Source organism: Molossus molossus, unplaced genomic scaffold, assembly GCF_014108415.1.
Source record: "Molossus molossus isolate mMolMol1 unplaced genomic scaffold, mMolMol1.p scaffold_m16_p_22, whole genome shotgun sequence".
Classification (NCBI taxonomy): domain Eukaryota; kingdom Metazoa; phylum Chordata; class Mammalia; order Chiroptera; family Molossidae; genus Molossus; species Molossus molossus.
In genome coordinates this window covers 17,777,330-17,804,344 of record NW_023425358.1, presented here as the reverse complement: position 1 = coordinate 17,804,344, position 27,015 = coordinate 17,777,330, and the positions used below count along the sequence as shown (strand labels likewise).

General features: G+C 54.5%; 2 protein-coding genes across 2 annotated transcripts in view; one reads left to right on the top strand and one right to left on the bottom strand.

The window, feature by feature from the left end:
• Positions 1-10,271, top strand: part of GNAZ (G protein subunit alpha z) — a 50,356-nt gene extending 40,085 nt beyond the window's left edge. Inside the window, exon 3 of the mRNA XM_036276830.1 lies at positions 8,496-10,271. Coding sequence (XP_036132723.1) covers positions 8,496-8,840 — 345 coding nt within the window. The 3' untranslated portion in view covers positions 8,841-10,271. The remainder of the gene's footprint in view (positions 1-8,495) is intronic.
• RSPH14 (radial spoke head 14 homolog) overlaps positions 1-22,740 on the bottom strand; it is a 73,116-nt gene extending 50,376 nt beyond the window's left edge. The window contains exons 1-3 of the mRNA XM_036276831.1: positions 22,536-22,740; positions 21,443-21,545; positions 17,430-17,548 (exon numbers count right to left, since the gene is read on the bottom strand). Of these exons, the coding sequence (XP_036132724.1) occupies positions 17,430-17,548; positions 21,443-21,545; positions 22,536-22,734 (421 nt within the window). The 5' untranslated portion in view covers positions 22,735-22,740. The remainder of the gene's footprint in view (positions 1-17,429; positions 17,549-21,442; positions 21,546-22,535) is intronic.
• Positions 22,741-27,015: the final 4,275 nt, after the last annotated feature.

Sequence of the window (27,015 nt, the reverse complement as noted above, 5' to 3'; positions counted from 1 at the left end):
TATGAACTCCTTGAGGACAGGGGAGGGTGTATAATGGCCTCCCCCCTCGGACTTAAGAGCAGAGTGGCAGCCACACTCTCCAGGCCCCGATGAGGCAAGAGAGGCTAGCACACAGCCCAGCAGCCTAGGGAGACCCAAGAAATGTCAGGCTTGAGGCAAGACCCAGCTGCTGCCCCAACGTGTGTGGGGTGGTGGGGCCCAGAGGATGGGAGGAGGCTGTCAGGAGAGGCTTCTTAGAATGCCTGCAAACCCAGTGCTCAGGACAATGTGACATGCTGGCAGTGCCAGCCACATGTACACAACAAACTGCTCCAGGTCCCCTGGGAATAGTGGTTCAGGAGAGGACGTGACAGACCTAGGGTTACATTGCAGTTTGGTGGTACAATGAGGTCTGGTGCCCTGGCCAGCAGTGTGCTTCTGCACAAACACAAGGTATCTCTACCCCACCCTCACCATGGTCCTGATTCCTCACAGTCCCACAGCTCCGGGTGGGCTGTCTGAAGCCCAGCTCACATCCTCAGGCGGGTTTAGTCTTACCTATAAGACAATGGGACCCCTGCCCCAGGCACCTGAGAAATGATTGGCATTGGTGCAGAGCACTGGGCTGGCCAAGACACTGGTGCCCAAGGCTCCCCCTCTACCCTATGCCCCCGGGGCTCACTTTTCCCTACACTAGGGGGTCCCTGGCTCTGCGGGGAGGAGGCCATAGGCTCGAAGCCTATGAAGGAGGATACCCAGCCACATTTCTGGTTTCCAAGGAGCCCCTCTCCAGCTCCCCCACATGCCACAGTCCCAGGCCCTGCCTAGGAGTCCCTCAGCTTCCTTGCTCCCACATGCACCAGGCTCTGGTGCTCGTCGGGTCGTTTGCCCTTTGACCCATCAGTCAGTGGCAAACTGAGACACTGGAAGGTTCAGGGCCCCAGTCAGTCAAAACGCCTCCATGGGGTATGTGGTCAGCTGTGCAGGGAACGTGGTGCGTGGCCAGAAGGACCGATGACCGACCACAACCAGCAACACGACGGCACTGGGACAGTAAATCTGGGGTCAGGGAAGGAGTTGCCGGCTATTGGAAGAAAAGATGGCCAGTCAGCAGTACAGTTGTCCTAGAGTCTGGGTGGGGCACTCCAGGCCGGGCCCCAAGGAGGAAGCACAGGGCAAACAACAAATATGGGGGCCGGGGGGACTTGGTGCCGCTGGAACCTGTGCAACATCAGCAGAGTGGGTGCCTGGTTGGGGGAGTTCAGAAAGGTCTGCCAGGGCCAAATGCGGAGCAGAGGGAAGACCCATGTGGGGATGGGACCCTGACCTCAGCAAGGAGGAACTGGGTGGGGACTGAAGACCTAAGAGATGGGGTCAGCTTGCCAGAAGCAGAGGGGCTGTGGCTGGGGTCCCTGGAGCTCTGGCTGGAAGCGTCCGCTCCACAGACACTCTGCTCCGTGGAACATTTGAGCAAGGAGAGGAAAGAACACCCCACAGGAGTGAATCTAACACCTCGCTTGCGGATCTGCTCTGGCGGTGCTCCTGCACCGGATCCACCCCGAGCAGGAAGCCATGCCAGGCAGCTGGTGGCCACAGTGCCTCGCTGAGCCTGTGACTGCCGGAAGGAGAGCAGAGCGTCCTAACGTTGACTGAAGGGCAGACTCCCCTGCCCTCCCTCGGGGACAGCCCCTTGGCCCTTCACCCTCCGCCTGAGGAACACACAGGCCAGGATCTCGCTCCTCTGAGGTCCCCTGGGTCAGTCTGGGAGCCCAAAAGGGAAATGAGCGCCGGAAGGCTGAGGACCCTCAGTGGACTATCCGGCTGGGGAAGCACAGGGCTTCTAGCCTATGGCCTCCTCCCCCCAGAGCCAGGGAACCCCTAGTGCAGCCTCCACCTGTTTCCCATGGCCCCCAGCAGGGCCACCTGAGCACACCCAGGCCTTCCTGTGCTTCTCTGCAGTTTCACAGTGAGGAGAACCACACTCCTGGACGACTCGTCCCCCACTTCTTTAGGGACAAAGCATAAACTCTTTTCCTTGGTGACCAACGCCATCTTTGAAATGGTCTTACTCTGGCGGCACAAACCGGTCATGAGGTTCTATAGCTGCAGGCACATCTAATAGCCCCCCCCACCAGGCACCTGCCAGGCCTTAGGGCATGGGTCTGACTGACAGTAGGGTGCACTTGCTCTCTCCCTGCTAGAGGATGACCTCCCTCAGCAGGGTTCAGGGAGGTCATGAGGCTCCTCCTGTCCACGAGGTCCACACGTAGGGCTCCAGCCTCACCTGCCCCTGCCAGCAATCGAGAGGGGGAGGGGCAGTCAGCACCACACTGAGGATGGACACCAGGCCATTGACGAGGGCTTGCCACTCAGTGCCCTGATGCCCCTTGAGCCACACCCTGCTGGCTGATAGGCAGCCCCCACCCTAGTCCCCCAAGCTTCCACCACAAAGGGAGCCCAGAGGGGCCAGAGGCTTATCTGTCACTGTGAAGGGTGCCAGTTTGATATCCAGCCTTGTATGAACCCTCCCCCTTAGCCTATCCAGCAGGGGTACTGTCAGGCAGCCCCAATGCCCAGGTCCCACCCTCGGCGCCCTTGGAGCCTGGCACCCTGTTGCCCAGACAGGCCTGGCGGCTCAGCTGCAGGATGGGCAGCCACGGGGCTGGCTTCACCCTTGGAGAATGGAGCTCATTCATGTCCACAGCCCAGCCTCCCAGCTCTACTTCTACTGTGAAAAGCTGAATTCATGGTTCCCATGAGCAAACACTCCAGGCTTATCTACAATGGGCAGACTTGGGCTCTCCGGTCTGTAACAGAACTGAGAACCCATCCTAGAGATGAGGACACTGAGTCCCAGGCCGGACAGAGCCTCCCCCAGCCTGTGCTATGCCTCCTCCACCTCCCAGCTCCAGGCCTCTGAGCCTTTGCTGATCATCGTCCCAACACCTTCCTCTTCCCCTTCCTTTCCCCTTCCTCTTCAAGCCCTACCCGCCCCCCACCCCCCAGGCCGGCTGAAATGCCCCCTACTGCAGGAAGCCTCCCTTCCGTATCAGAGTCATATCCATGACGGCTGCCAGGTGTGGGGACTAAGCTCTCCATTCATGTCTCACTTTAACCCTCGGCCACCTCATGAGGGAGGTACGCTTAAGGACTCCATTTTACAAGTGGGAAACTGAGGCTCAGAACAGCTAAGAACTGGTGGCTAGCTGGCCCTTTCAGCCTCTTGAGGCCGCCACACCAGCTCCTTCATTTCATCCTGCCTCGGACAGGTTCGTCGAGGGCGGGCCGTCAGCCCCCCGCTCTGCCTCCCTGTGCCTCGAACAGCATCTGTGGAGAGGGCACCTGAGAGCACCTGCCCAGGGAGACGGGGAAGCGGTGAGGGGTGCGAGGCCTCGGTGTCGAGGTGCTGCAGGTTGGGGCTTCCAAGTCACCTGGGCCCCGGGGTTCAGGCTGGTTCTGGGAAGAGCTGAAACCTTGACCCCACTTGCATTCTGTCTGAGGCTTGAGATACCGTAAACCCCTGGTTGGGCCCATTGGCCTTGCCCTGTGTTCTGACTGCAGTGGACCTGTACTGGGTCCTGTGGGGTGGGGACCTGCTAGGGAGTGAGTGGACAGGATGGGTCAGTACAGGGCCTTCCCCAGCCACACACTATGACACACGCCGCCACCTCCTCCCTGGCATATTCTCCACTGAGTGAGAATTACCCATCAGTACAGGACAGGCCCCCCCGGCCGCCTCCATGTGACAAGGATTTAGTGGCTGGCACACTTAGCATGAGTCAGCATTTTCATATGGCTTCCCCAAACCAGTGTGACCCTGAAGGATAGGGAGGTGCTGGTCTCTGCCCCTCTCCTTCAGACAGGCCAGTGAGCTCTTAAACCAGTAGGGGGCGGGTATGCTGGAAAGGCCACACAGGAATGTTTGGGCTGACCCATTTGCCAGTTGGGGGACCTAGGCTCGTTTGTCAAGTACAGGGATTGGACTCAGGTGCCCAGGGTCAGGTCCAACACTGGGCCTCTGGGAACCAGCCAGGAGGCAGGAAACCAAAGGCAGCTCTCCTGTGATGCAGCTCAGGCCTGACCTGTGAAATCAGGGAGATGATAACGGATACTCAGGCTGGCACTCGGGGCTACCCTGTGCCCCACAAACAGCGAGGAGAACCTGCGGGCCATACAGCAATCAGGAGAGGGTTCGGAGCCAGAAAGTGTGACATGGCGGGTTACAGGGTCCAGGTGGGCATCGGCTCTCCAGGCTGTGAGCAGTCAGGAGCCTCCCAGAGGGACCAGGTGGACTGGGACCCATGACCAGCACGTAGGTGTCACTGGCCTCGGAGCTCAGCCCCTGCTGGCTGAACTGCAGTCAGCAGGGTCCAGCCCTTGCCTCCATGCCACAGAGCCACGCTGCCGCTGGGCGGCCATATCCCACAGTGGCTTTGTGCTGGGGGTGTGGGAGGCATGTCGTCCCGTGAGAGGCGAGAGGTGATGACAGATGCCCCAGTGCCGAGGCGAGGGACTGGGTGGCACGGGAGAGCGCTCACTGGGACGGCAGTGGTAACCAAGACAAGGCCCAGCAGGCCCAGCTTCTTACATCTGCACCAGCTTGGCCCTCGTGGCAGTCCCGACAGCGAGAGCCACGCCACCCCAGTCCCTGCGGAGGAAACTGCAGCCCAGAGAGAGCAGGTGTCCAAGGCGCACGGCAAGCGCCCGTGGGAGAGCCTCCGTGGAGAGTGAGGGCGAGGGGCAAGGCCCCCCACTGACCTTTGTGCCTCGGCTCACCCGAGGCCCTGTCCTCCCCAGAATGTCGTTCCAGCAGCCAGTCTGGACAGGGCCACCACAGGTGCATGGCATCCATGTGTGGCGTGAAGGCCTTGGCACTGAGCGAAGGCTCAACTCAGACCAGCTTAGGGACAGGTTTTGAGGAACAGCCGTGGCCCAAGCCAGTGACATCCACGTGCCACCCTGGTGGACATCTATTCAGTGGTGTTGAATATATTTGGAGCTGTCCAAGAGGAAGCTATCTTTTTTGCAGATGGCCAAGAAATGACTTCTGTACCACCCTGGGGACTGTGCCAGGCCGCCCAACTGCCTGCTAGTATCTAACATGCTTCATTACAAATCTCCGGTTTCTTACCGCCAAGCAGAGTCCCACCATTGCACAGGCTCCTGATAGGAATCGTGTTATCTATACACACGAATGCAGACAAACCCCAGACTCCTAGGAGGTGCCACCTCCCTGGAGAGAGCTGGGTGGGCATCAGAGCCCTGGCTGGGGCACAGGCAACTGCAGCAGGTGCCTCCCCCTAGAAGCTCCATGGCCTCTGCTGCATTGGCAGCTGGAGGGGTCAGTGCCAGGAGGGCTTCTGGCTGGCAGGGAAGGTGCAGGGGGAGTTGGCCGTCCGGCCTCCACCTGTCGCCCTGTGTGTGAAGTGGGTCCCCTTTGTAGCATGGCCCCGGGTGGCAGAGGCAGCTCCTCTGACTCCTGGTCGGAGGAGAGGATGCTTGTGTCAGGCTGATGGAAGGGGTGGCAGGGAGAGGGGTGACACACTACAGTGACCCCAGCGCTGCTCCTGGCTTCTCTTGCCAAAGGTGCCCAGTGGGACTGCACGAGGATGACGCCTGACTGTCTCCTTCAGAGCCCTCGGCAGCAGGTGACCCATGACACCAAGTGGGCAGAGTCAAAGGAGTACTGGGTGGCAGGTTCAAAGGGAGGCCCCAAAAGCCACACTGAGAGGCTGGCACTGTGTCCTGGTGCAGGTGGCACCGCCAGATGTGTGCCACAGGAGGTTGAGCAGAGGTGCAGGGCAGGAGGAGAAGTCAGGGGGACTTCCAGGAAGAAGCAGCCTGAGTGAGGCCGTGGAAGGTGAGCAGGAATGGCGAGGGGGGAGGAGAAGGGAAGCTGACGGCTGCATGCTGCTGCCTGGGGGAGACCTGGAGCCCGTGGGCTCTCACTCCTCCCGTACGCACTCTTGTGTGTGCCTCACCCGTTTCCAGAGTTACAGCCCAAAATAGCATGCTCATTTTTCAATGATTTGTGATTGGAGGTGTCAGGATGCTGCGCAGCCCGCCTGGCAGCACTTGAGGTGCAGGGGCACACACTGCAGAGACGGTGACACCAGGGGCACAGTGTCAAAGGAACAGGGCTCTGATGAGACTGCACAGCCAGGGTGAGCCTTTAAGCAAGGGGGAGGGGCAGCCGAGGGCACAGTTGCCTCAGGGGACACAGGACTGAGTCCCAGGGTTTCCCCAGCCAGGAAGGCGAGGCTCAGAGAGATGTCCAGGTTCCAGAGAGTCTGCCGAGGGTTAGGGGTTCACACTGGGCTGAAGGGCTCTCCGTGCATCAGGACTTGGGGCTGGTCATCAGGATCTGAAGTCAGGGGCCTGGGGTATGTGCTGAGCAGGAGGACACGTTGGCTGTGCACACAGCTGAACTGCAGTCATACACCCTGCAGAAGGTCGGCCAGCCGAGCCCCCTGCACGGCGGGTGGCCTGCACACATGCACCCTCCCAAGTGTGAAGGAGGCCCTCCCATCTTCCCAAACTCCATGGCCTATCTTCCCAAGCTGGGCTGGGCAGGGCTGGGCACGGCATGGCACAAGATCCATCTGGCTGTCACATCAGGTGAACCAGTAGGGCTCAGGGAGGTAGGCCCTGGCCCCCAACCAGATGCCTGTGCTAAGACCCTGACCATGTGCTGTCCCTCTCTGCCTGGCCCCCATTGTGGGCTTGCCCACCTGCCCTTGAACCCCAGCTCCATCCCAGGCCACTGGCCTGCTGGATCCCATCTGCTGGTGGCCAGCCCATCCCCCTCTCAGCCTTGAGGGAAAGCCCCCTGCCTGGTTTCTGGGGCTCTGTCACCTGTCACTGACCCTCAAGTTGTGCTCAAGCATTTGCTCAATGAATTCATGAGTATGTGCTAATGGCTACATCTGTTACTTATCTGATGTAAACGGGGTCAGAGCATAGCCCCTGACTGTGACATCACTCCTGTGAGGAATGACAGCTGTCAGTCTTGACGACAGGGCTTCCAGGAACCCATTAGAGCTCATTACTCCCGGCAGAACGGCAGAACGTGACAATTCTAGTCCACCACTTAACGCTGGAATTTGGGAACGGGCGGCTGCTGCGGGCACTGCTGGGAACGGGGCTCCTGCACCCTTTCTACCTCTGCTGAAAGTCCTCCCCGCATGACCCGAGCCCCCTCACTGCAGAGCTGCTGTCCCCCAGCTGGCTCTACCCAGGCGAGAACCGTGCCGGCCAGGTGCATCTCTCTGTGGTTGGGGGTAATGACCATGCCTCTGGGCACCTCCCAGCCTGGTTCCTTCTCAGCACTGATGCTGTCAGACTTGTACCTTAGACAGCTCGGGCTCTGTGGGGAGCAGGGTTCATGTGGCATCCTCCCGGGCCCTCCACCCTGGGATGACCTCTCTTGGGCCCGGCAGCACCACTCATCCACCCTTAAGGTGCAGTGAGCCTGGAGCTCTGGGCCATGGGACATGGAGCACATTTCCTGCCTCCGTAAGCCTCAGTTTCTTCATCTGTACAATGGGAACAGGAAGGTGAGGGTCAGACCATAGGTGCCCTGTGGCCACACTGCCAGTACCAGCTATAGTTTCAGTTACCACATTGGTGGTATAATCTGGTCAGAAGAGTTCTTAAATCTGAAGCCTCAAATCTAAACTAAACTGGTTCTAGACTTTAGATACTGTGTAGTCCTCTCGTCCGGAGACAAGGGGCAGCTTCCACCAGCAGTACTGCGCCAGGAGTAGAAACTGAAATTCCTCACAGCAGTTAGAACTGCCAGTTCTGTGTGGAAACAGTGGGTTTGGAAGTCAGACCCACGGGCTTATGTTCTTTTAAAAAACCGCAGTTGCTACAGCACATTTAAAGTCCCCAGAAGGAGGGGTGGTGAAGAAGGACCGGGTATCACGCTCTGTGGTCACCACCTGAGCCACCATCCCATGTCACACCAGGCGGTGGGGCCTTGGGATCTGCCCTGGGCCATGTGTGACCTCAGGTGAGCCCGAGGCCCAGCAGGGACAGAGGAGCCCCAGCCTTTGGTTCCAGAAGTGCAGGCTGGACCCCAGCAGGCGGAGCCGACGGCCAGGCAGAAGGCTGGCCACGCTCCATTGAGGGAGACATGATGATAGTGTCTCCCATGGGAGACTTGAGCTTGAGGTGCAGGTGGGGCAGGCTGGGCCCTCAGGGTGCGAGGTTAGAAAAGCCACGTTGTCACCACTGGGGCCCAGAAGAACCTCTTACAAACACACGCCAGGCTCTCGGGACTTGGAGGGAGGTGCCAGCCATTTCAGGGGCTTCAGAGCCTGCGGGAGACGGGTGAAGACAGTTGGCCTGGCAGAGGAAGGACTTCCCAACAGAAGGGTGCTTTCCTGGAGGCTGGCCCCAGGCTGGGAGGCTCTGCCGGGTGGGGGGGAGGGGTGCTTCCTCCCAGGGGCCGCGGGTCTGGGCTCTTTCTGTGCTGCACGCCCAGACTGACGCCAGCATGTTCCTCCCCTCAGAGTCGAATGGCAGAGAGCCTGCGCCTGTTTGACTCCATCTGCAACAACAACTGGTTCATCAACACCTCACTCATCCTCTTCCTGAACAAGAAGGACCTGCTGGCGGAGAAGATCCGGCGCATCCCGCTGGCCGTGTGCTTCCCTGAGTACAAGGGCCAGAACACCTACGAGGAGGCCGCCGTCTACATCCAGCGGCAGTTCGAGGACCTGAACCGCAACAAGGAGACCAAGGAGATTTACTCCCACTTCACCTGCGCCACTGACACTAGTAATATCCAGTTTGTCTTTGACGCAGTGACAGACGTCATCATACAGAACAATCTCAAGTACATAGGCCTTTGCTGAGGGGCCAGGCCAGCCCACTGCCTGTGATGAAACCCCTGAGGTGTCACACCCCAACACCATGTGCTAGGGAGACCCAGCCCAGGGGCAGAAAATGGGGCCTGGAGAATGCCCCCCCCGCCCCTCTGCCTCCTTGGCCCCCACATTTCCACAAACATAAATATATATGGATAGATTGCTAGGTAGGTAAACACATACCCACACACAGTCTGGAGACGGCAAAGTTCCCCAAAGTGTTGAGGTTTCCTGAAGGTCTGAGGAGCTGTCACCAAGTTCCCTACAGGCCCTTCTCCCTTCCCGCGTTGGCACACTCTGAATGGGGCCCCCCTGGGACTGCGGGGAGAGGCGGTGGGGCCACCTGGAGGAGGCCAGCTCTGCCCCAGAGCAGGGACCTTGCTGCTGACCAGAAGAGGACCAGAGAGGGTCCCGCTCCCTCCCTGCTGGACATGCCACCTCTGGGCCACTTGGTACCACGTTCGTTCTGGAACTGGGTGCGAGGCCAGGGCCAGATGCCAGCACTGACCAGACCTCCAGCCACTCTGCTCTTCAAACAGCTTCAAAATATGCAGCAGAAGCCCACACAACAATGTGAGTGGCACGATTCATCCCAGCCGGCCAGCTGGGTTCTAGCTTCTCTCCTCCCGTCGGATGTTTTATAAAGCAAACCTGGTTTTTCTTCTCTGACATCATTTTTTCTTGTTGTTTGTTTGTTTTTGGCCAAACCTCGTGGTGGTTTGCAGAAAAACAATTTCAAATGCAGTTGAGTATTCTTTTTTAAAATGCAGATTTTCAAAACCTATTTTTGTCCAGGTGGTCCTTTTCGTGTCTGGCTTGCTGAGTGTCACAGTTGTTCTCTGGACAATTCTGTCCTTGCTCCCGAGCCGCGGGGGCGACGGCCGCCCTGTGGCAGCCTCGCAGGGCAGCGTTGTACATACGCCTGTGCAGCGTCCTGTTACTGGTGCGGTTTCTGCTTCATTTTTATTTCAGAAAATAAATGTGATGTATTTAAAGAAGGTTCTTCACCTAGGAGCGAATGAACAATAGCGAAGTGTCTTGGGATTGGAAGAGGAAGTTATCTGTGGCTGTGCCGGGAGGCGAGAGCGGCTGGGACTCCTGTGAAGGCTCAGCCCGCCCTGCAGCCTGAGGGAGGCCCTGCTGGACCGCACTCTGCGTTCTGCCCCAGGGCCCGCGGCACCTGCCCCCTGAAAGGACCTTGGCGAGGAGTGTGTGTAAATACGAGTCCCGCTGCCGCCCCGAAGGAAGGCAGCGCCAGAGACCTTGCAAATCTCTCTTCGCCTTCTCGGTGCCCCTGTGTCCAAGGTCAGGGCGCAGAATCACAGCCAAGGACTTGAAGAGATGTACAGAGGGAAGAGGAGCTGGTATGGTATGAAAGTCAAAGATTGTCTACTTTAAGAAAATAAAATATCCTGAATGAGCCGAGCCTCGGCCAGCGTGCTGTGTGTGCAGGGCTGAGAGGGCGGCCGGGGCACCTTCCATCCCGGGGTTCCTTTTTCTCTGCCCCCCCCCCATTTAGGTCAAATCACCTTGAAATGAACATCAAGAACAAACAACCTCAAGAGAGGAAAGAACCTGCAAAACTGGGGAACCCTGCCAGGCCCATGTGTCTCAAGGGGCTGAGGTTTGGGGGTGATGATGGCTCCTGCCCTTCCCATTTTCTCCAAGACCCTGCCCAGCTCCTCACACCCTAAAGACACCTCTGCTAGGGTCAGAGTTGTCCCCACAGAGCAGAAGACGTTTCCAGAGAGTATGAAGGGTGCTGACAACCCCCAGCAGTGTCGGGTGGGTCTGCAGGGTGTGGGAAGGAGGTGCCCCTGCAGGCCCACCATCGGCTGCCTCTGGTTCCAGGCATCTCCCCGGGGTGCGAAGCACTAGCCAGAAGCCAGGGAAGTGTGTTCACCCTGCACCAGCCTCCTACAAATGACTGTAACACTCAGTACTGAGGCAGGCTGTCTGCAGGGACCCACTGTGTAGTGAAAGGGCCCAAAGTCAAGGTCAGGGAGTGGTGGACACGTCCTTCCCAGGAGGAGCAGGGGCGGGGGGTGCCTCCTGAGGACTGGGTTCTCACTTCGCTTTGCCCTTGATCATTCTGTGCCTGGACAGAAGGGGCAGGAACCCAGGCGGAGCACAGAACCATCCTTCATCACATCCTCAAATCCAGGACCCACACACAGCCCTGGGTGGCAGACACACACACACACACACACACACACACACACACACACACGGTGTATACAGATATACCAACCGCTCTCTCCCCATCCCACCCCCGCCACGCTGAGCCCACGTGGGGATTCCCTTCATACCTTCCCACAGCAAACAGCAAAAGCCCAAGGGGACTGTTGTATAAGAAGAAATAACATGTGACTTATAATCATTGAGACTTACTTTACGCTTTTAATGCCAACTGTGAAAAGATCAGTAACCTCACTGTGAGCATCTTTAAACTAAAAATACACCACTAGAGGCAAATGGGAGGGTTCTGCCTTCTCTTCCGAGGCACTCAAGGATGGGGGCAGGCTGCCCTGGGCCAGCGCCCCTCCCGGCTCCCCCCTCCACTCGTCTTTGTCTGCACCCATCTTCTTCTCAGGACATTCCCCGTCCTCAGTCTGAGATCCCTCTGTCCCTCAGGGCTCGGTTCCCTGGGCATTGGAAGCCCCCTCTCCCGCACCCCACCTCCTGGTGCACCCACGCCAGGGCGAGGTGGGAAGGGGTGTCCGTACTGTCCAACCCACCTTCTTCCTCGACTGTGCCTGAACAGTGTCCAGCATGGGGAAGCATGAGCTGAGCTGAAGGTCCAGGAGGAAAACGAGGTCAGGGATGAGCAGAGGGGATGGTGACAGGGGGCTAGAGTTGGTGGAGGGCCACCTGAAAGACAGAGGCCCCGCCCTGTGCAGGAGGAGCTGTTCTAACCCACCTTCTCCGAGTGAAATTCCTCCCAGGTCCGACCACAGGGCCCCACACCCTCTCCCTGGACACGCTGTGGAGGGTGGCTCCAAGGACATTGTTACCCTCCCCGGTCGCGCAGGCATCCTGAGATGACGTGATGGGGAATGACAGTGTCACAGTAACCCCAGCTCCCCTCTGCTGGCTCCCCACATACCAGGCCCCTCCCATCCCTGGGAAGCCGAGAGCATTGATTCCGTCCTGCAGAAGGGAAAGCAGAGACCCTGCGAGGGATGACTTCCTAACATCACATGCGTAGGGTGTAACAAGGGGCCCGCCTGGGCCTGGGTCCCAGGGGCTGTGCTCTGTGTGTCCACGCTCCTTGGGGCCTGTACAAGGACAGACAGGCCTGGGTGTGGGTCCAGCAAGTGCTGGGGAGGGCTGGCTGCACCATGAGGACAAGGGGGCTGCCCCAGGAGGGATGACACGGGGGGACTGGCCCCACTGAGAGATGCGCAGGGTGAGCAGCTTTGGTGTGGAGTAGGTCCTAGGCCAGGGCAGCTGGTTATGCCCAGCGCATGTCCAGGGAGGACTTGATCGTTTTGGTAATTCCATGTGCAATGGGCTGTCCCAAACCACCTGGGAATGTTGTGAAAACCTGTGGAGACGGCTGAGAACAGCCACCTGAGCCAAGATTGCGCATGGGGACAGACGCTGGGACCGGGGCCAGGCTTGACTGGGTCAGACAGGAGAATGGCTCTCCCAGCTGGAGGGGGCGGGTGGATTGGGGTGGGAGGGTGAGGGGAAAGGAGGTGTCTAGCAGGTGCACAGGCTGGGACTCCAGTGGGCTGTGTCACCTTGCTAAGTCCAGGAAGGGAGCAGCTGCCCATCAAAGGCTGACGTGGGCCCTGGCGCCCCTGCCCCTACCCTGAAGCCAATGAGAAAGGAAAGGCCCGTCCCTCTGGGGCAGCCATCAAGGTGCCTCCACCCCAGGGGACAGGGCCAGGAGGGTGGGAAGAGTGGGGACTGCTCTGGGCCACCTCACCAGGCAGAACGCCCTGGGCGGGGACACTCGCTTCGCTTCTCCAGCAACCTCTCCACTTAGACGTCCACCTCTCATGCCTTCTGCTCCCTTTGGACACAGCGCCCTGATTTCTCTCTCCAGCCCTGATGGTATATGACTCCAGGGATGTACCCCAGCGCCTCCAAACTACCAGGATCAAACCTGTGCCAGACATTTCCCCACTGTGTCCTGTCCCTCCCTGGCCTGGCCCTGCCCCTTTCTAAGGCCCGTCTCCACAGGAAAGGTCTGAGAACATCCTCACCACCTCCACCCCCACAGTACCCCCAAGCCCAGGCTGCACACAGGGTCAGGACAGAGCGGTGCTTACAACATACTGTGGTTAAGGCTGGGCCGCCAGCACCAAGCCAGCACACGAGCGGATGATGGGGAGGAGCCAGGCCCGACTCCTGGGTGGGCCGGTGAGGGCCCGAGGTCACCGTCAGAGAGAGGGCCCAAGGGGTCTGGGCATGGCCAGTGAGTCTGGTAGGAGGACACTTCCTGGGACTCAGGCTGTTCAGCTGCACCTCAAAGTCCAGTTACAGAATAGTCCTCAGTTTCAGCATTGGAGCTAAACACCTGGCTACAGGAGACAAGTTTCCTCCAGAATCACAGGCCGGCATGCAGGAGCCTGGACCTGCAGCCTCTGCGTGGCATTTGCCTCTGCAATCCTGGTTTCTCCTCGCCTGAAATGGCACCACCCTGAGGCCCACTGGGGCTGTCATTGGTCCTGTGGGGCCCCCTGCTGGTTACTCTGAGGAACCACACAGTAAAGCCAACCACTCAGTGCAAGGACTCAGAGGAAAGACCTCCATTCCCCACCAGATATCCCAACACATTTGTCAAACAGACAAATGGGTGAGTGACTGAATTGCAGCAAGAAAACAACTAACAAATGAGCTTTTGAAATATGGCACAAAACCCGCTAAACATGGTTGCTGAGTGCCAGCCACATGCCGAGCACTGCACTGGGAGCAGAAGGTGCCTTCCAGTGTGGCCACGGATAGAAGACCATGGTTCTGACCACCAGGACGAGAGCTGGCGGCGCCTGGGCTGTCCCGGCAGACCACGCGGGCACCCAGGTACCTGTTGTTGCTCATGCTCGGTGATGAAACGGCTCCAGCAGGCTTTGCTGCTGCCCAAAGTCACCACTAGTGAGAGTGGAGCCACTGACACAAGGCCCTCGGTCCACCCAGACCCAGTGAGAACACCCCAAGGCCACTGGCCGACCCAGAAGCCACAGCTCTCAGAGCCTCCCTCAACCAGATGGACCTCCGGGGGTGCCCACCTCGCTGCGCGTCTCCCTCCCCACCTCTAGCTATTCCCCCTTCATCCCCCCACTGCCACATGTCCCTCACCAGAGAGCCCCTGGCCTCCCTTCTGAATACATCAGACAATGAGCAGCACCCAGGAAATCCTGCAACGGGCAGAGGCTCACCACTCGGGCCCCCATGAGGCTTGTCAGAACCATGGTGCCCCTCCTCCTCATGGTGCACCCAGAGTGTGTAGCTTCCAGAAGAGTTTGCAGGGAAGAGATGCAGGAGGGTGGGACCTGTCCACTAGAACCCAGATGACCACGCAGCTTTTGTAATTAAGACAGTGTTGGTCTGGCAAGGGTTAGACAAGACCTCAAAACAGAAATAAAAATCCGTTCCAGGGACCTTCACAGGCTAAATGTAAAAAGCAAAACTCTTATACTTTAGAAGAAAATATGGCAGAACATCTTCCTGAGTTCTTAAACAGTGCCCCCCTCCCCATTAAAAATCCACACAAAAAAAAAATTGATGAAACTGGCTACATTCAAAGGAAAAACTGCTGGGCCAATGAGTAAACAAACAAACAGTGAAAAGCCACACATCCAGCCTGGGAAATGGTGTTTCCAATGTGTAACCCACAAGGGTTGGAACCCGGAATAAATGAAACACTCCCTCAAATCAATAAGAAATGGAAAAAAACAGTTCAACAAATGGGCTCAGGCTCCCAGGAGGCACTGGGCAGGAGAGGAGACCGAGGCGGCGCCAGACAGAGGGGAGAGGCCCCCTCCCCTGGTCACAGGAGACAGCGAAGCCACACGCAGTGACTCTGCACAGCACGCCGGCCCTCAGCACTGTCCTCCAGCTGAGCTCCCCACCGCTCAGGAGCAGAAACAACGGCATGCCTGGCGGCCGGGCAGGGGTGAGTCTACTGCATGAAAGTACACGTCTGAGCACCAGAAGGGCATGCCTCGTTCTCATAATGAAACACAGCCCATGACACAGCATGCATAATTCTCAAAATTATAACATTACGTTTTCTAAGTAGCGAAGAGATACCGACAGCAAGATCCCTTTACATAGTTTGAAAACACGCAAGGAAAGATCTACACTGAATCACGTCTGTGGTAAAATATAAAGATGTGCATTGGGGACATAGTCCCCAAATTATTGGTGGCTCTGGGGAGGGCAGGAGAAAGGGTAATGAGTGGAGGTTCACAGGAGGCTTGGACTGTATTTTTTTTAACAAGAATCTCAAGCACATATGAAATATGGTAGAATGTTAAGATTTAGCAAAGCTGAGTGATGGTACCTGATGTTCACTGTCATTGTCTCTCTAACTTTCAAGGTTCCTGCATAGTGAGCACAGGGCTCAGCCCCAAGACACACCCCAATATCCCAGTGCCTCTCAACCATGGCCAGACAGGAGAATCGGCTAAAGTCCATTTAAGGACAGTGTGTGCAGGTCCCCATCCCCAGAGCCCTGCAGACGATTCTGCCAGCAAGGGATAGGGGTGGTCTTTGTATAAGACAGCCGGGGACCCTGGCTGGTGTGGCTCAGTGGTTAGAGTGTCAGCCCACGGACCAAAGGGTTGTGGGTTTGATTCCTGGTCAAGGGCACGTACCTGGGTTGCAGGTTCCATCCCCGGCCACAGTTAGGGTCTTGCAGTATTAACAAAAATAAATAAATAAAAATTTAAAAGACCGCCAGGGGCTTCTGCTGTCTAGCCCCCCACACCCAGCACCCTCTCCCCTCAGGCCTGCCTCGCTGCACCTGACCCCATCACCAGCGCTCACACCTGGCCCTGAAGGTGTACAGCAAACTTCATGGAGGGCACTGTGCTACGGGCCTGGTGAGCCTCTTCTCACTCGACCCTTGCTTCAGCCTCATTTTAGGGACGAGGAAATAGGCTGTCCGGGGACACTCAGAGAACCAGGGGCAGGGTGAAGAGGGAACCCAGGTCTGTTTGACTCCTGGGCCACCACATCTGTCTGTCCGCCTCAGGGCGTCCCCTTTAAGGCCTGATGACAGGCCTCTTTGATGAGCTCCTCATTTTTTTTTTTTTAATCCTCATCCGAGGACATTTTTCCATTTTTTGTACAGACAGAGTGGGAGGGAGAGAGAGGAAGAGAGAGAGAGGGAAACATTGATGTGAAAGGGACACATCGAGTGGCTGCCACCCGCACGACCAACCAGGGCCGGGGACAAACTGCAACCGAGGTACATGCCCTTAGCGGGAACCGAACCCGGGCCTCTCCGGACCGCAGGCGGACGCTGTAACCGCTGAGCCAAACCGGCCAGGGCGATGAGCTCCTCATTTGAAATGCTCATTGCATCATGTGATGGGGCAAATGTCAACCTGACACAAATTTCAATCCTCAGGTGGCCACTACCCTGGACTCTGCATCTCACTGGGGAAGGGGGGGGGTGTGACTTCAAGCCAGGAGGCAGAGTGGGCTTTGAGGCAGGACTTTTTAATCCTTTAATGTACTTTGGCACTTTATAAAAGAGAACATTTACAGAGTTGCAATCACCAGGGAAATACAAATTAAAACCAAAATGAGACACTACCACACGCTCACCAAAATAGCTAAAGTAAAAAGACAGGATTGCTCAAGTGTGGGTGAGACCAGGGAGCACCCGGAACTCCACCCACTACCGGCGGAAGTGTAAACTGGAATAACTATTTCAAAAATCATTTGTAGTATCTTATAAAGCTGGACATGGTGTATTTCCTCCTAGGTGTATCTCCAAAGGAATGCATACGATGTCCACTGCAAGACTTTTGTAAGAATGTTTATGGCCTCTCTATTCCTGGTAGCCATACACCAGAAACAATTCAAGGTACATTGGCAACAGTGGATCATGAACTATAGTACTTAGTGGATAAATAAACTGTAGTATCCTCACACAATGTGAATACCACACTCCAAGCAAACCAGCCAAAATCGGTACCACGCAACATGTGGATCTCAGAGACAAAATGTCGGGCAAAAAAAAGTTAGAAACAATAGTACTGGCTATATGTTGCCACTTACATAAAGTTTTTAAAGAGGCATAAACTCATTTATGATCTTATAAGTCGAAGATACTGTTCGCCTTTGGGTGAGGGTCGTGACTGGTAGGGGGTACATGGGAAGTTCCTGGACAGCTGGGGGTACTCCATACACGTCTTCATCTGGGTAGTGGTTCTGCGCATGTTTGCTTTAGTACAATTTAATCAAATGTTCACGTATGATTGGTGCCTTTTTAATATGTATGTTGTACCTTAATTAAAGCATAACTTCTAAAACAATGTGCTCTAGACTGACCTGCAGCACGGTGCAGCCCGACCGGGGCGGCTGAGGGGCTGCGAGCACCCACTGTGAGCCTACCTGAAGGCAGCTGGGCCAGGTGCTTGAATGCCAAGTGCAGGTTCTCCCGGCAGGCTGTCTGGGGGTCGTTCAGCAGGCCGGACAGGGCAGCGATGATGTCATGCTTCAAAAAGCCTTCTCTGGGGAAGAGAAGGTGGATTTAGACACAACTAAGAGCAAGCCCGGAGAGGACCCAGGGAGAACCACCCTCACCCGCACTGGATTCTGAACCTGTGCTGGCTGCTGCAGGCACATCCCTCTGGCTTCCTGAGAGAAGACAAGGGCCAGAGGTGGACAGCATGTGGGGGGTTCCCTCCGGGCAATGACAGCAGGGGCTTGTGTGGTGGAAAGGGCCACAGCTCTGCCCTGTCCTAGCTAGGACTCCGACTGCTCTGAGCCTCAGTCCTCCCCACGAAATGTGGAAGAGGCTCAGAATCTCCGGTGCCAGTCGGGTGCCTACTGCTAGCCACCCGCCCAGCACTGGTGCCCCCTGGGCAGCCAACCACTGGCTGCCCCTCCCTCTTCTCCCAGCTGCTCGCCTCCAAACCTATGTATGCCTGTTATCCTCATTGTTGTAATTATATGCGTTAATTAAACATTGGGTAAACCAATTAGATAAGAGTTTTTTTCAATTTCCTTATGAAAACCAAGTTGAACGTTTTGGGAAGACTCAGCAGTGAGTCTCTAAAAAGAAAATGAGATGATTGTAAAACATTCTAGAAGATTTTTGCATACAGATTACTTCTTTTTTTTTTTTTTACTTATCTTGTTGAATGTATTACAGATGTCCCCCCTTTTATCCCCATTGGCCCCTCCTTCCCAACCCCACCCCTCTCCTGCCTTCCCCACACTATTGTTGGTGTCCATTGGTTATGCATATACACATAGAAGTTCTTTGGTTTATCTCATCCAACCCTCCCTCCCTGCTTCCCTTTGAGGTTCATCAGTCTAACAACCAATTTGTACTTCTTAATTCCTTCTTCTTTTTCACCCATTCCCCACCCCCCTCCCATCTGACAAGCAACAGAAAGTTCTCTGTATCTAAGAGCAGATTACTTCTTAATGTCTGAGTTCTTGCTCTACTTTAAACAAACCAAACCTGCTGTGGCTGGTTTGGCTCAGAGGTTAGAGCATCGGCCCATGGACCATAGAGTCTCAGGTTCAATTCCAGTCAAAGGCATGTCCCTCGGTTGCGGTTCAGTCCCCGGCCCTGGTCGGTGTTGTGCAGGAGGCAGCCAACTGATGTGTCCCTTCTCACGTTGATGTTTCTCTCCCCCACCCCCCACCATTGTATCTGAAGATAAGCGGAAAAATACCCTAGAGTGAGGATTATTTAAAAAATTAAATAAATAAATAAATAAATAAATACATAAATAAATAAATAAATAAATAAATAAAATTTAAAAACCAAACCAGCAAATTAGATGAAGTTACAGGTGTGGTTTAAGCCCAGAAGATGAAGGGAAACACCAGCCAGTGGGCCCATGTCAAAGCAAAGGCCTGGCTGGCACAGGGATTGATGAATGCTCAATCATTTGCGCTTGGGTTAAAGTGAACTGTTCAAAGGGAATGTACAATTTCTCTGATTCCTGGCTTTTTAACCATTTCTTTTGATTAACCAACTAACCACTAGACCCAATCTCCTCTGTCGAGAGGATTTCTGAGGTCAGGAATCAGTGAGAACTGACGAAGTGAGGCCCTGGCCCAGTGCCCAGCCACACAAAGTGCTCATCCAATCTGTGCTCCTGCCGAGCTGGCCGGGACTCCACCACCTGGGGAGTTCTGAGTTGGTCCTGGAGGAGAAATGAGACTGGGACACCCCAGTTGCAGGGTCTTCCCTGACTAGCTGGCGTGAGGTGTCTGAGCCTCTTCAGTCAGCACCCAGTTGCCCACCCGTGTGTTTGTCATTGGGCAGGGGAGCCAGGCCACTCGGGAGGCTCTACTGTGTAGGGACCATCATACAAACGAACGGAACTCCTCAGTGCCAAGATGCTAAGCCCCAGGCTTCCACCCTGACCTCCTGCCACCCCTACTTGTGTGGGTCCAAGAAGCCAGAAGTGTTGCAACACAGGCCGTTCCTTAGCGCTTGACGGGCTCTGAGAGCTGCTGGCTTCAGTTACAAGGTCACCACTAAACCCCGAGCGAACTTCCGAAGTTGGTCCCAGTTAGTGTGGGCCCTTTGCAGTCTTAGTCCAGGGCTCGGGGCTGCTGGGCCTGCCCGCCGAGGTGCCTCGCTCAGGTGAGTACGAGGAAGGGCGGGGAACACCGAAGAGCAAAGAGTGTGCAGCCAGGACGCAGCAGGCCGGGGTGGTTTCTCCACCAACCCCCACCCCACAACATGGCTACAGCTGGGAAACTTCCGGTGCTCAGACCACCCAGTGCCGGTAAACAAACCTACCATCACCTTGACCAAGCTGATGGTTTCCTTACACTTGTCCAAGTCCAAGCATCTCTCCTCTCAGCGGCCATCACCCCTCACTGGGGGTTACTACCTAAAGTCCATGTCAGGTCCATAAAGAGAAAAGGATGTGAGATGCTTCGCTTCTCTGTGTCCCTGAGGTATTAAAGCATTGCCCGGGTCTGTCACAGGTCAGCTTGGTCAGATTCTACCAAAAGTCTTGCCAGGACACAGAGCAGGAAAGGGTGGGGGCCCTGACGCCCCAGGCCAGAGCTCCTGCCCTCACCCCACCCACTGCTCTGTCCCCTGCACCAGTCTGCCCTCTGTGTGTGTGTGAATTTGCAGCTTTGGTTTCTTTAAAGTAGAGCAAGAACTCAAAGACATTAATGAAGGATCTTCATGCTAAAACCTTCCAGAATATTTTACAGTCATTAAACGTTTTTAAAGAGACTCACATTTCGGCCTCGCTGTGCACGCCCTCCCCAGTGCACCCCGTTCATAGTGACTGCACACAGGATTGGGCTAGCCACATCTCCTTCCAGGGACTGGGACAGATCCCAGAGAGGAGTCGGGGAGGAGGAGATCAAGGGGACGGAGAAACTGAGGTGGCCGTATGGAGATGGCGTTGAGCAACTGTGGGATAGGGAGGCAGCAGTCCCCGGAGAAAGGAGCGGCCACCAGTCAACACGGGGCGGACATTTCCAAGGTGTCCCCAGGTGAGCACTCCATGTGCATGAACTCACTTAACTCTCTGCCCACAGCAGGTGCAGGCGAGGACGCCGGGGCACTGAAGGTCTGGGGAGAGACAGGACTGAAAGAACTTCAGATCTGTGAGACCCGCTGACCCCCTGAAAGGATTTGAAGCTTCTTTGAAGGGGTGTCTGTTGTGTGCAACACACACGCCCACAACTGTGAGCACCCTGTCCCTCTGTCATCACTATTAGCATCCCTTTTCCCACTTCCCTGCTGATTTTGTGACAGTGGGTAGCAGTCCCCAGTAGGGCTTGGGGGCTCTTTGTGATTTGGGGATCTGTTCTGAAAACAAAGTAAAGCTAGTGATCCCAGGTCAAGAGGGTAAACTGAGCTGTTGTGGGAACGCACCTCCAATGGCCCCCTCACAAACTGACTCCAACCCAAAATGCTGGATGAACCATTTTTAAGTGTAACATTCGACGCTGTGCTTACACAGGAAAGGGGCATTTCCAGGTGCCAGACACCTAGAATATCCTCAGTGGCATGAGCAGGGGTGGAGGCCACTAGCCCCGACCAGGTGTGCACTTTGAGGCTGGACATGGGGACGGGGCCAAAGCCATAGTCCCTGTTGGGGTCTGAAAGAGGAAACTTGGATGCCCATATATAGAGCTAAGAAAAGGCTAAATTTTGTGGGTATGGAGCCTGAACTTCCCACCTTCAAAGGGGAAGGCTCAGAGCTAGAAACTAACATAAGAAGGGGTCTGGAACAGAGGGCTCCATCAGGCCCCAGAGAGGATGCCAAAACCACCCCACTGAAACCTGTTTCGGCCAAATAGAATCCCCGCTGAAGAACTGTGCTACATACATAAATTCAGAGCACTCAAGGTCATTCAAAAGCATGCCACCCAGCTCCTGACATTGGTTTCCACAAGCAGCAGCCCACCTGCCCACATTATGGGTCGCCATGATGCACAGCACCTCGGTGGTCTTGATCCGCACCATGTGGTTGCTGTCCTTCAGCAAAGCTTTCAGACTCTCCAGGCAGCCTGCAAGGCAGAAAAACCTTTGAACATTTATCAGTCTCAAAATTCAACTAGCCCAGAAGTCAACAGGTCAACCCAACATCAGGCAACAGAGGTTACCACAAGTTCTGCTGCTTTGGAGCATGGGGGAGTCAATTAGGAAGTATTTCAGAGTCACTGCAGGGGGCTCTGTGTGCTCACACCTGGGGACCGGTTCATCTAACCCCCTCATGAATCTCCCTGCACCCTTTCTGTCAGTGCCTTCTTCTCTCACAGTCTGCCATGAGATTAAGAAAATAGACTTTGCATTTGGAGAGACCAGGATCTAATTCCAACTCTGTCCCCAACTAGTCATGTATCCTTGAATAGGTTATACCTAGGGATGCCAGACTGAGCAAATAAAAATCCTGCTTTATTTATTTGTCAGCCCACTCTAGCCTCACACTCCTTCTCTGCACCTCTATTTTCTTACCTGTTGGTTGAGAATGCTCCTTCCCTCCCGGGGCGGGTACAGTGAGGACTAAGACAACAGGAGCACTGAATGTGGGGTGGTGCTGGCCCAGAGTCAGACTCATTCAATAGCAACCCTGATTACTGAAGCTGCACCTGGTGTTCAAGGCTGTGCTAGGACCACCACCTCGGAAATTAAACCAGCCCTTCAGCTGATCCGGAAAAGGTGTGGCCTCAACTGTTATTTTGGTAATTAGGAGAGTGGAAAACAAGAGACAGAGGTCCCAGATACTATGTAGTTTCAGTAGGGCATGTGCCTATCTTTTGTGACAGCCTTGTGGATGAGACAGATAAACAGGGCTGTTTGGTGGATTTGTGGTCAAGCCAGAGCAGAGAGGGCTGGTGTGTGGCTCTGGGTCAGCTGCTGACCTGCAAGGACCGACTGACCGGCTGGGAGGGATGCTGTGAAGGGACCAAGTCACCTCAGCTCCTCCCACCTCAGCTATTCTATGTCTGTCCATTCAGACCCCAGTCATGGTCACCTGGGCTCTGCAACATGCTCACCTATGTTGATGGCCACATAGACATGCTCAGGGTCGTGCATGAGATCACACAGAGCCATGAGGGCTTTCTGCCTTGTCAACAAGTCCTCCGACTGCAGCTCCTCATTCAGCTTGGGCAGGGCCCGACAGCCATAGGCAATGGCAGCCTGGGTGGGGTTGACATCGGGGGGCAGGTACATAGAGATCTGGGTGTGGGCCATCTTTCCACACCTGCAGAAGGTGACTTTCTAGCTTTCAAAATGAAGCTCTGCCGAAACCACTGATTAAAAGAACCCAAAAAGTTGTCATTATTACTACTGTGATTTAGAAGCTACTTCTTATTTGATCCTCAAAACTGTCAACACAGCTGGCTGAATATTTTTATAACCATTTTACAGATGAGCCAACTGAGGCTGAGAGCAATGAAGGGATCTGCTCAAGGTCATAGTGAGAGTAAGTAGCAGCCCCAACCGCAAACTCCAGAGTTCTCCCATGCTTAAGAACAGAAGAAACCACCCACACTTTACTAACATGCTCACTAATTTAGTGCTTATCTTGTGCCAGTAATACCTAGTATCTAAATCAACTACCCCCAAAGAAGAGGGCTTGCATTATCCTCATTTTACAAAGGAGGAAGTTGAGGTTTAGGGATAGGGAACCTGCTGGAGGAAACAGAACTGGTAAGGCTAGGAGCCAACGTTCAAATCAGGGTCCAGCTCATTAACCCATCAGGGGCTGTATTCAGATGCTTCTGACACATTCATAAAAGAGGAACTCAGAGGAAATTAAGTTTTAAAAGGTTAAAAAGTGGATTATTTTTATCACACACACACACACACACACAATGAGCAACTATGGACAATGTGGCTTAGTATTAAGAACGGGCTCCACTGGCCAGTTTGGCTCAGCGGTTAGAGCATCGGCCTGTGGTCCAGAGAGACGCGGGTTCAGTTCCCACTAAGGGCACGTACCTCAGTTGCAGTTTGTTCCGGGCCCTGGTTGGGTTGTGTGGGTGGCAACCACTCGATGTGTCCCTTTCACATCGATGTTTCTCTCTCTCTCTCTCCTTATCTGAACAAAAAATGGAAAAAAAATGTCCTCGGGTGAGGATAAAAAAAAAAAGAACAGGCTCCAGAACTGGGCCATGTGTGGCCCTTGACAATTTCTTCCTCTAGCTGTGTCTTTCTGCAGCTGCAAAAGGACTTGATAATAGCACCTCCTTCCCTCACTCCTAGAATTGGCATATTGACTGATACTCATGAGCCTGGCACAACAGGGATCCAGATATGTTGGCTGTGGTTGGCATTATGGTAGTGGTGGTTGTTGCCAGCGTTTAGTGGCAGTGACCAGCCCCAGCCCTGTAAGATTCTACTCCAATTAAAGAAGTAAGCCGAACTCTGATCTTGGGCACCAGGAGACAAGGAGAGGCAGACGGCCGGTCTGGAAGGGACGCGGCCATTTTCCATTTGGGCTCCCTTTGCAGGGAACTGTGGGCCCTGGGGACAGAGTCCTGAGCTCCTCTAAGGGGCATGGGCTGCGGGGGTCCGGCCGCGGATGAAAGAGCCTTGGGTTGTGAGGGCGCGGGACCCATGTGAGCTGGACTAGATGGGTCTAGGGGCCCCCTGTCTTGGGCCCCTGTCGGGTGCAGCTGGCTCACCTGCCTCAGCTTGCGCGGTCCCCGTAGTGCACGCCCGTTGCCAGGCGACCCAGTTGCCAGGCGACCTCAACAGCGTCTACAGCGCCGCACTCTGCGCGCTTGGCGACCACCACGCAGGCGCGAACAGCTCCGGGCTGGGGTCGGCTGTAAAGAGGGGACAATGATACTTTACCGGGTTACTGCGGGGAACAAAGACAGCTCAGCATAGCACAGAAGGGAAGGGAAGTGAATGTATATGCCTTTCTCTGTACTGAACATTTTGCATGCCTTTAATCCTCAAAGTAACCCGGTGAAATGATAACATCATCCGGTTTACAGATAGGAACTTCAGAGGTTTTTTTAGTAGCTTGCGAAAACCACACTGGCTAGACCCAAGACTGCCTAACCCTGGCCCATGCTCCTTGCTTTGCAGGCTGATTGCCTGGTAATGACACAGATCGGCCCCTGCAGGTGGACCCAACACCCTGGAGCAATTGTGCTAGAAAGCAAGCCAGACCCAGCCATCACCTGCCTAAAACCCTCTATGGCTCTCAGAGGCCTCAGGACAGAGTTTAAAATTCTAGCCTGTAATTCAAGACCCTGGGTGATGGCCTCCTCCAGCCATGCTGGACTCTCTTAATCTCCCAAATGGCCAACTCTTTCCTGCAGCCTGGGCTGCTTGTAACATTAACCACCTTTGTCCTTCAGAACACAGCTTGGTGGACACTACCTTCATGAAGCCTATCACCTCCCCAACTCCAAGTCAGTAAATGATCCTATAGCTAAATTAATTGCCTCATGGCACACTTCCCTCCACTAATGCTCTATTTACTTCTCTGTTTCCCCCAGTAGACTCCAATTTCCCAGAGGATGAAAAATATGTCAGTCCTGTTTACTTGCCTCTCCAATGCCAGGAATATACTAGGAGGCTTTCAGTAAGTGTAGAATAAATGAATGGGTAATGGACTTGAATCAAGCTTTAAAAAAATTTTTTTTTCCTTTATTGATTTGAGAGAGAGAGGAAGTGGGGAGAAAGAGAAACATCGATGAAGGAGAAAGAACATCAACTGGCTGCCTCCTTCATGCTCCCCACTGGGGATTTGGCCCACAACCTGGGCATGTGTCCTGACCAGATATCAAACCGGCGACCCCTTGGTGCATGGGTCAATGCTCAACCACTGAGCCACACAAGCTGGACTTGAATACTAATCTACAAAGCATTTTCACCATCCTGTGTGATCCTCACAACAAACACTTAAAGTAAATAGTCAAGTCCATCTCATAACTGAGTAAACTGAGGCATAGGAGGGGGTAGAGCAACTCACATAAATCTACGCCCTAGGCCTGGGCCCATAGCAGTGAAACTCACTAACAAAGGCACCAAGCATCAGCCTCCAGCACATTTAGCTTTGAAATTGAGATAATTGACTTAGATCTGTGTGTCAAGGATCCCATGTTGTGATGTAGAGATCTGCCCCCTACTGCTGTCCTTCAAAGAACAAAGTCATGAAGGGTGTCTAACCCTGAGCATCCTAGCTTTTCTAGGAAGGTGGTATGAAAAGCACAGGGCTGGGAGTCAGGAAATCTGGTTTCTGATTCTAGTTCTAACTCACTAGGCAAATCTTTTAAATTATGTGAGCCTTAGTTTCCTTGTCTGTGAAATGGGAAGCTGAATGAAATAGTTTCTCAAAGCTGGGAACCCTGGGCCTCTCAGAATCTGGGTATATGATCTTTTTTTTTTTTTATCCTCACCCTAGGACATTTTTCTATTTTTGTTCAGATAGAGTGGGAGGGAGGGAGGGAGAGAGAGAGAGAGAGAAACATCGACGTGACAGGGACACATCGAGTGGCTGCCTCCCGCACAACCTCAACCAGGGTACGTGCCCTTAGCAGGAACTGAACCCAAGACTCTCTGGTCCGTGGGCCAACACTCTAACTGCTGAGCCAAACCGGCTAGGGTGGGGTATACAATCTTTTAAAACAAATGCTCTTCAATTTTATCATTTTTCAGTCTCCTTTTTATCTTTTTAAATATACATATAACATTGTATGTAGCATATTTGTTAATTTGTGAAAGATAAAAATATAATGACCACCTGTGAATTCACCACCAGAACATTATCAATGCCTGTGTCCTCTTCCTTTTTTCTTTTTTTTTTTACTTATCCTCACCCAAGGACATTTTTTAATATTTTGTTCAGATAGAGTGGGAGGGAGAGAGAGAGAGAAAGAAACATTGACGTGGAAGGGACACATTGAGTGGTTGCCACCCGCACGACCCAACCAGGGCCAGGGACAAACTGCAACTGAGGTACATGCCCTTAGCGGGAACCGAACCCGGGTCTCTTGGACCTCAGGCCTACGCTCTAACCGCTGAGCCAAACAGGCCAGGGCCTCTTCCCTTTTTCCATGGCCATCCCATCCTCCTCTCCTAACTACTATCTCATTTTTGTGATTACACAACCTTTACAAGCACCTCTGGAGGCTATCTAGCCCCTCGTGTCTCACTCTCTAAACAGAAACTAGCTCACAGGAGCTCAGTGAATTGGGCCAGCTTTCAAACAGCCATTAATTACAGGAATTAATTTGGTTGCATGATCTCTAGTAGCCAGGCTTATGGTATTCAGGCACCATCAGATTGAGAACAATGCAGATTAAGGTCCCTAAGTGGTAGACATGTCCATCACTTGCCACTGCAGGGTGCTAGACTCCAATCAAATGCCAATACTACAGCAAGAGCTCTTATGCCATGATTACAGAGGAGGAGGTGTCTGCAGGAAAGAGTCGAAGGCGGGAAGCACACCAAAGTACATCAGAGCTGACGTGGAAGGGCCAGTAAAGTGGGACGTGATGGTATTCTGAGTTC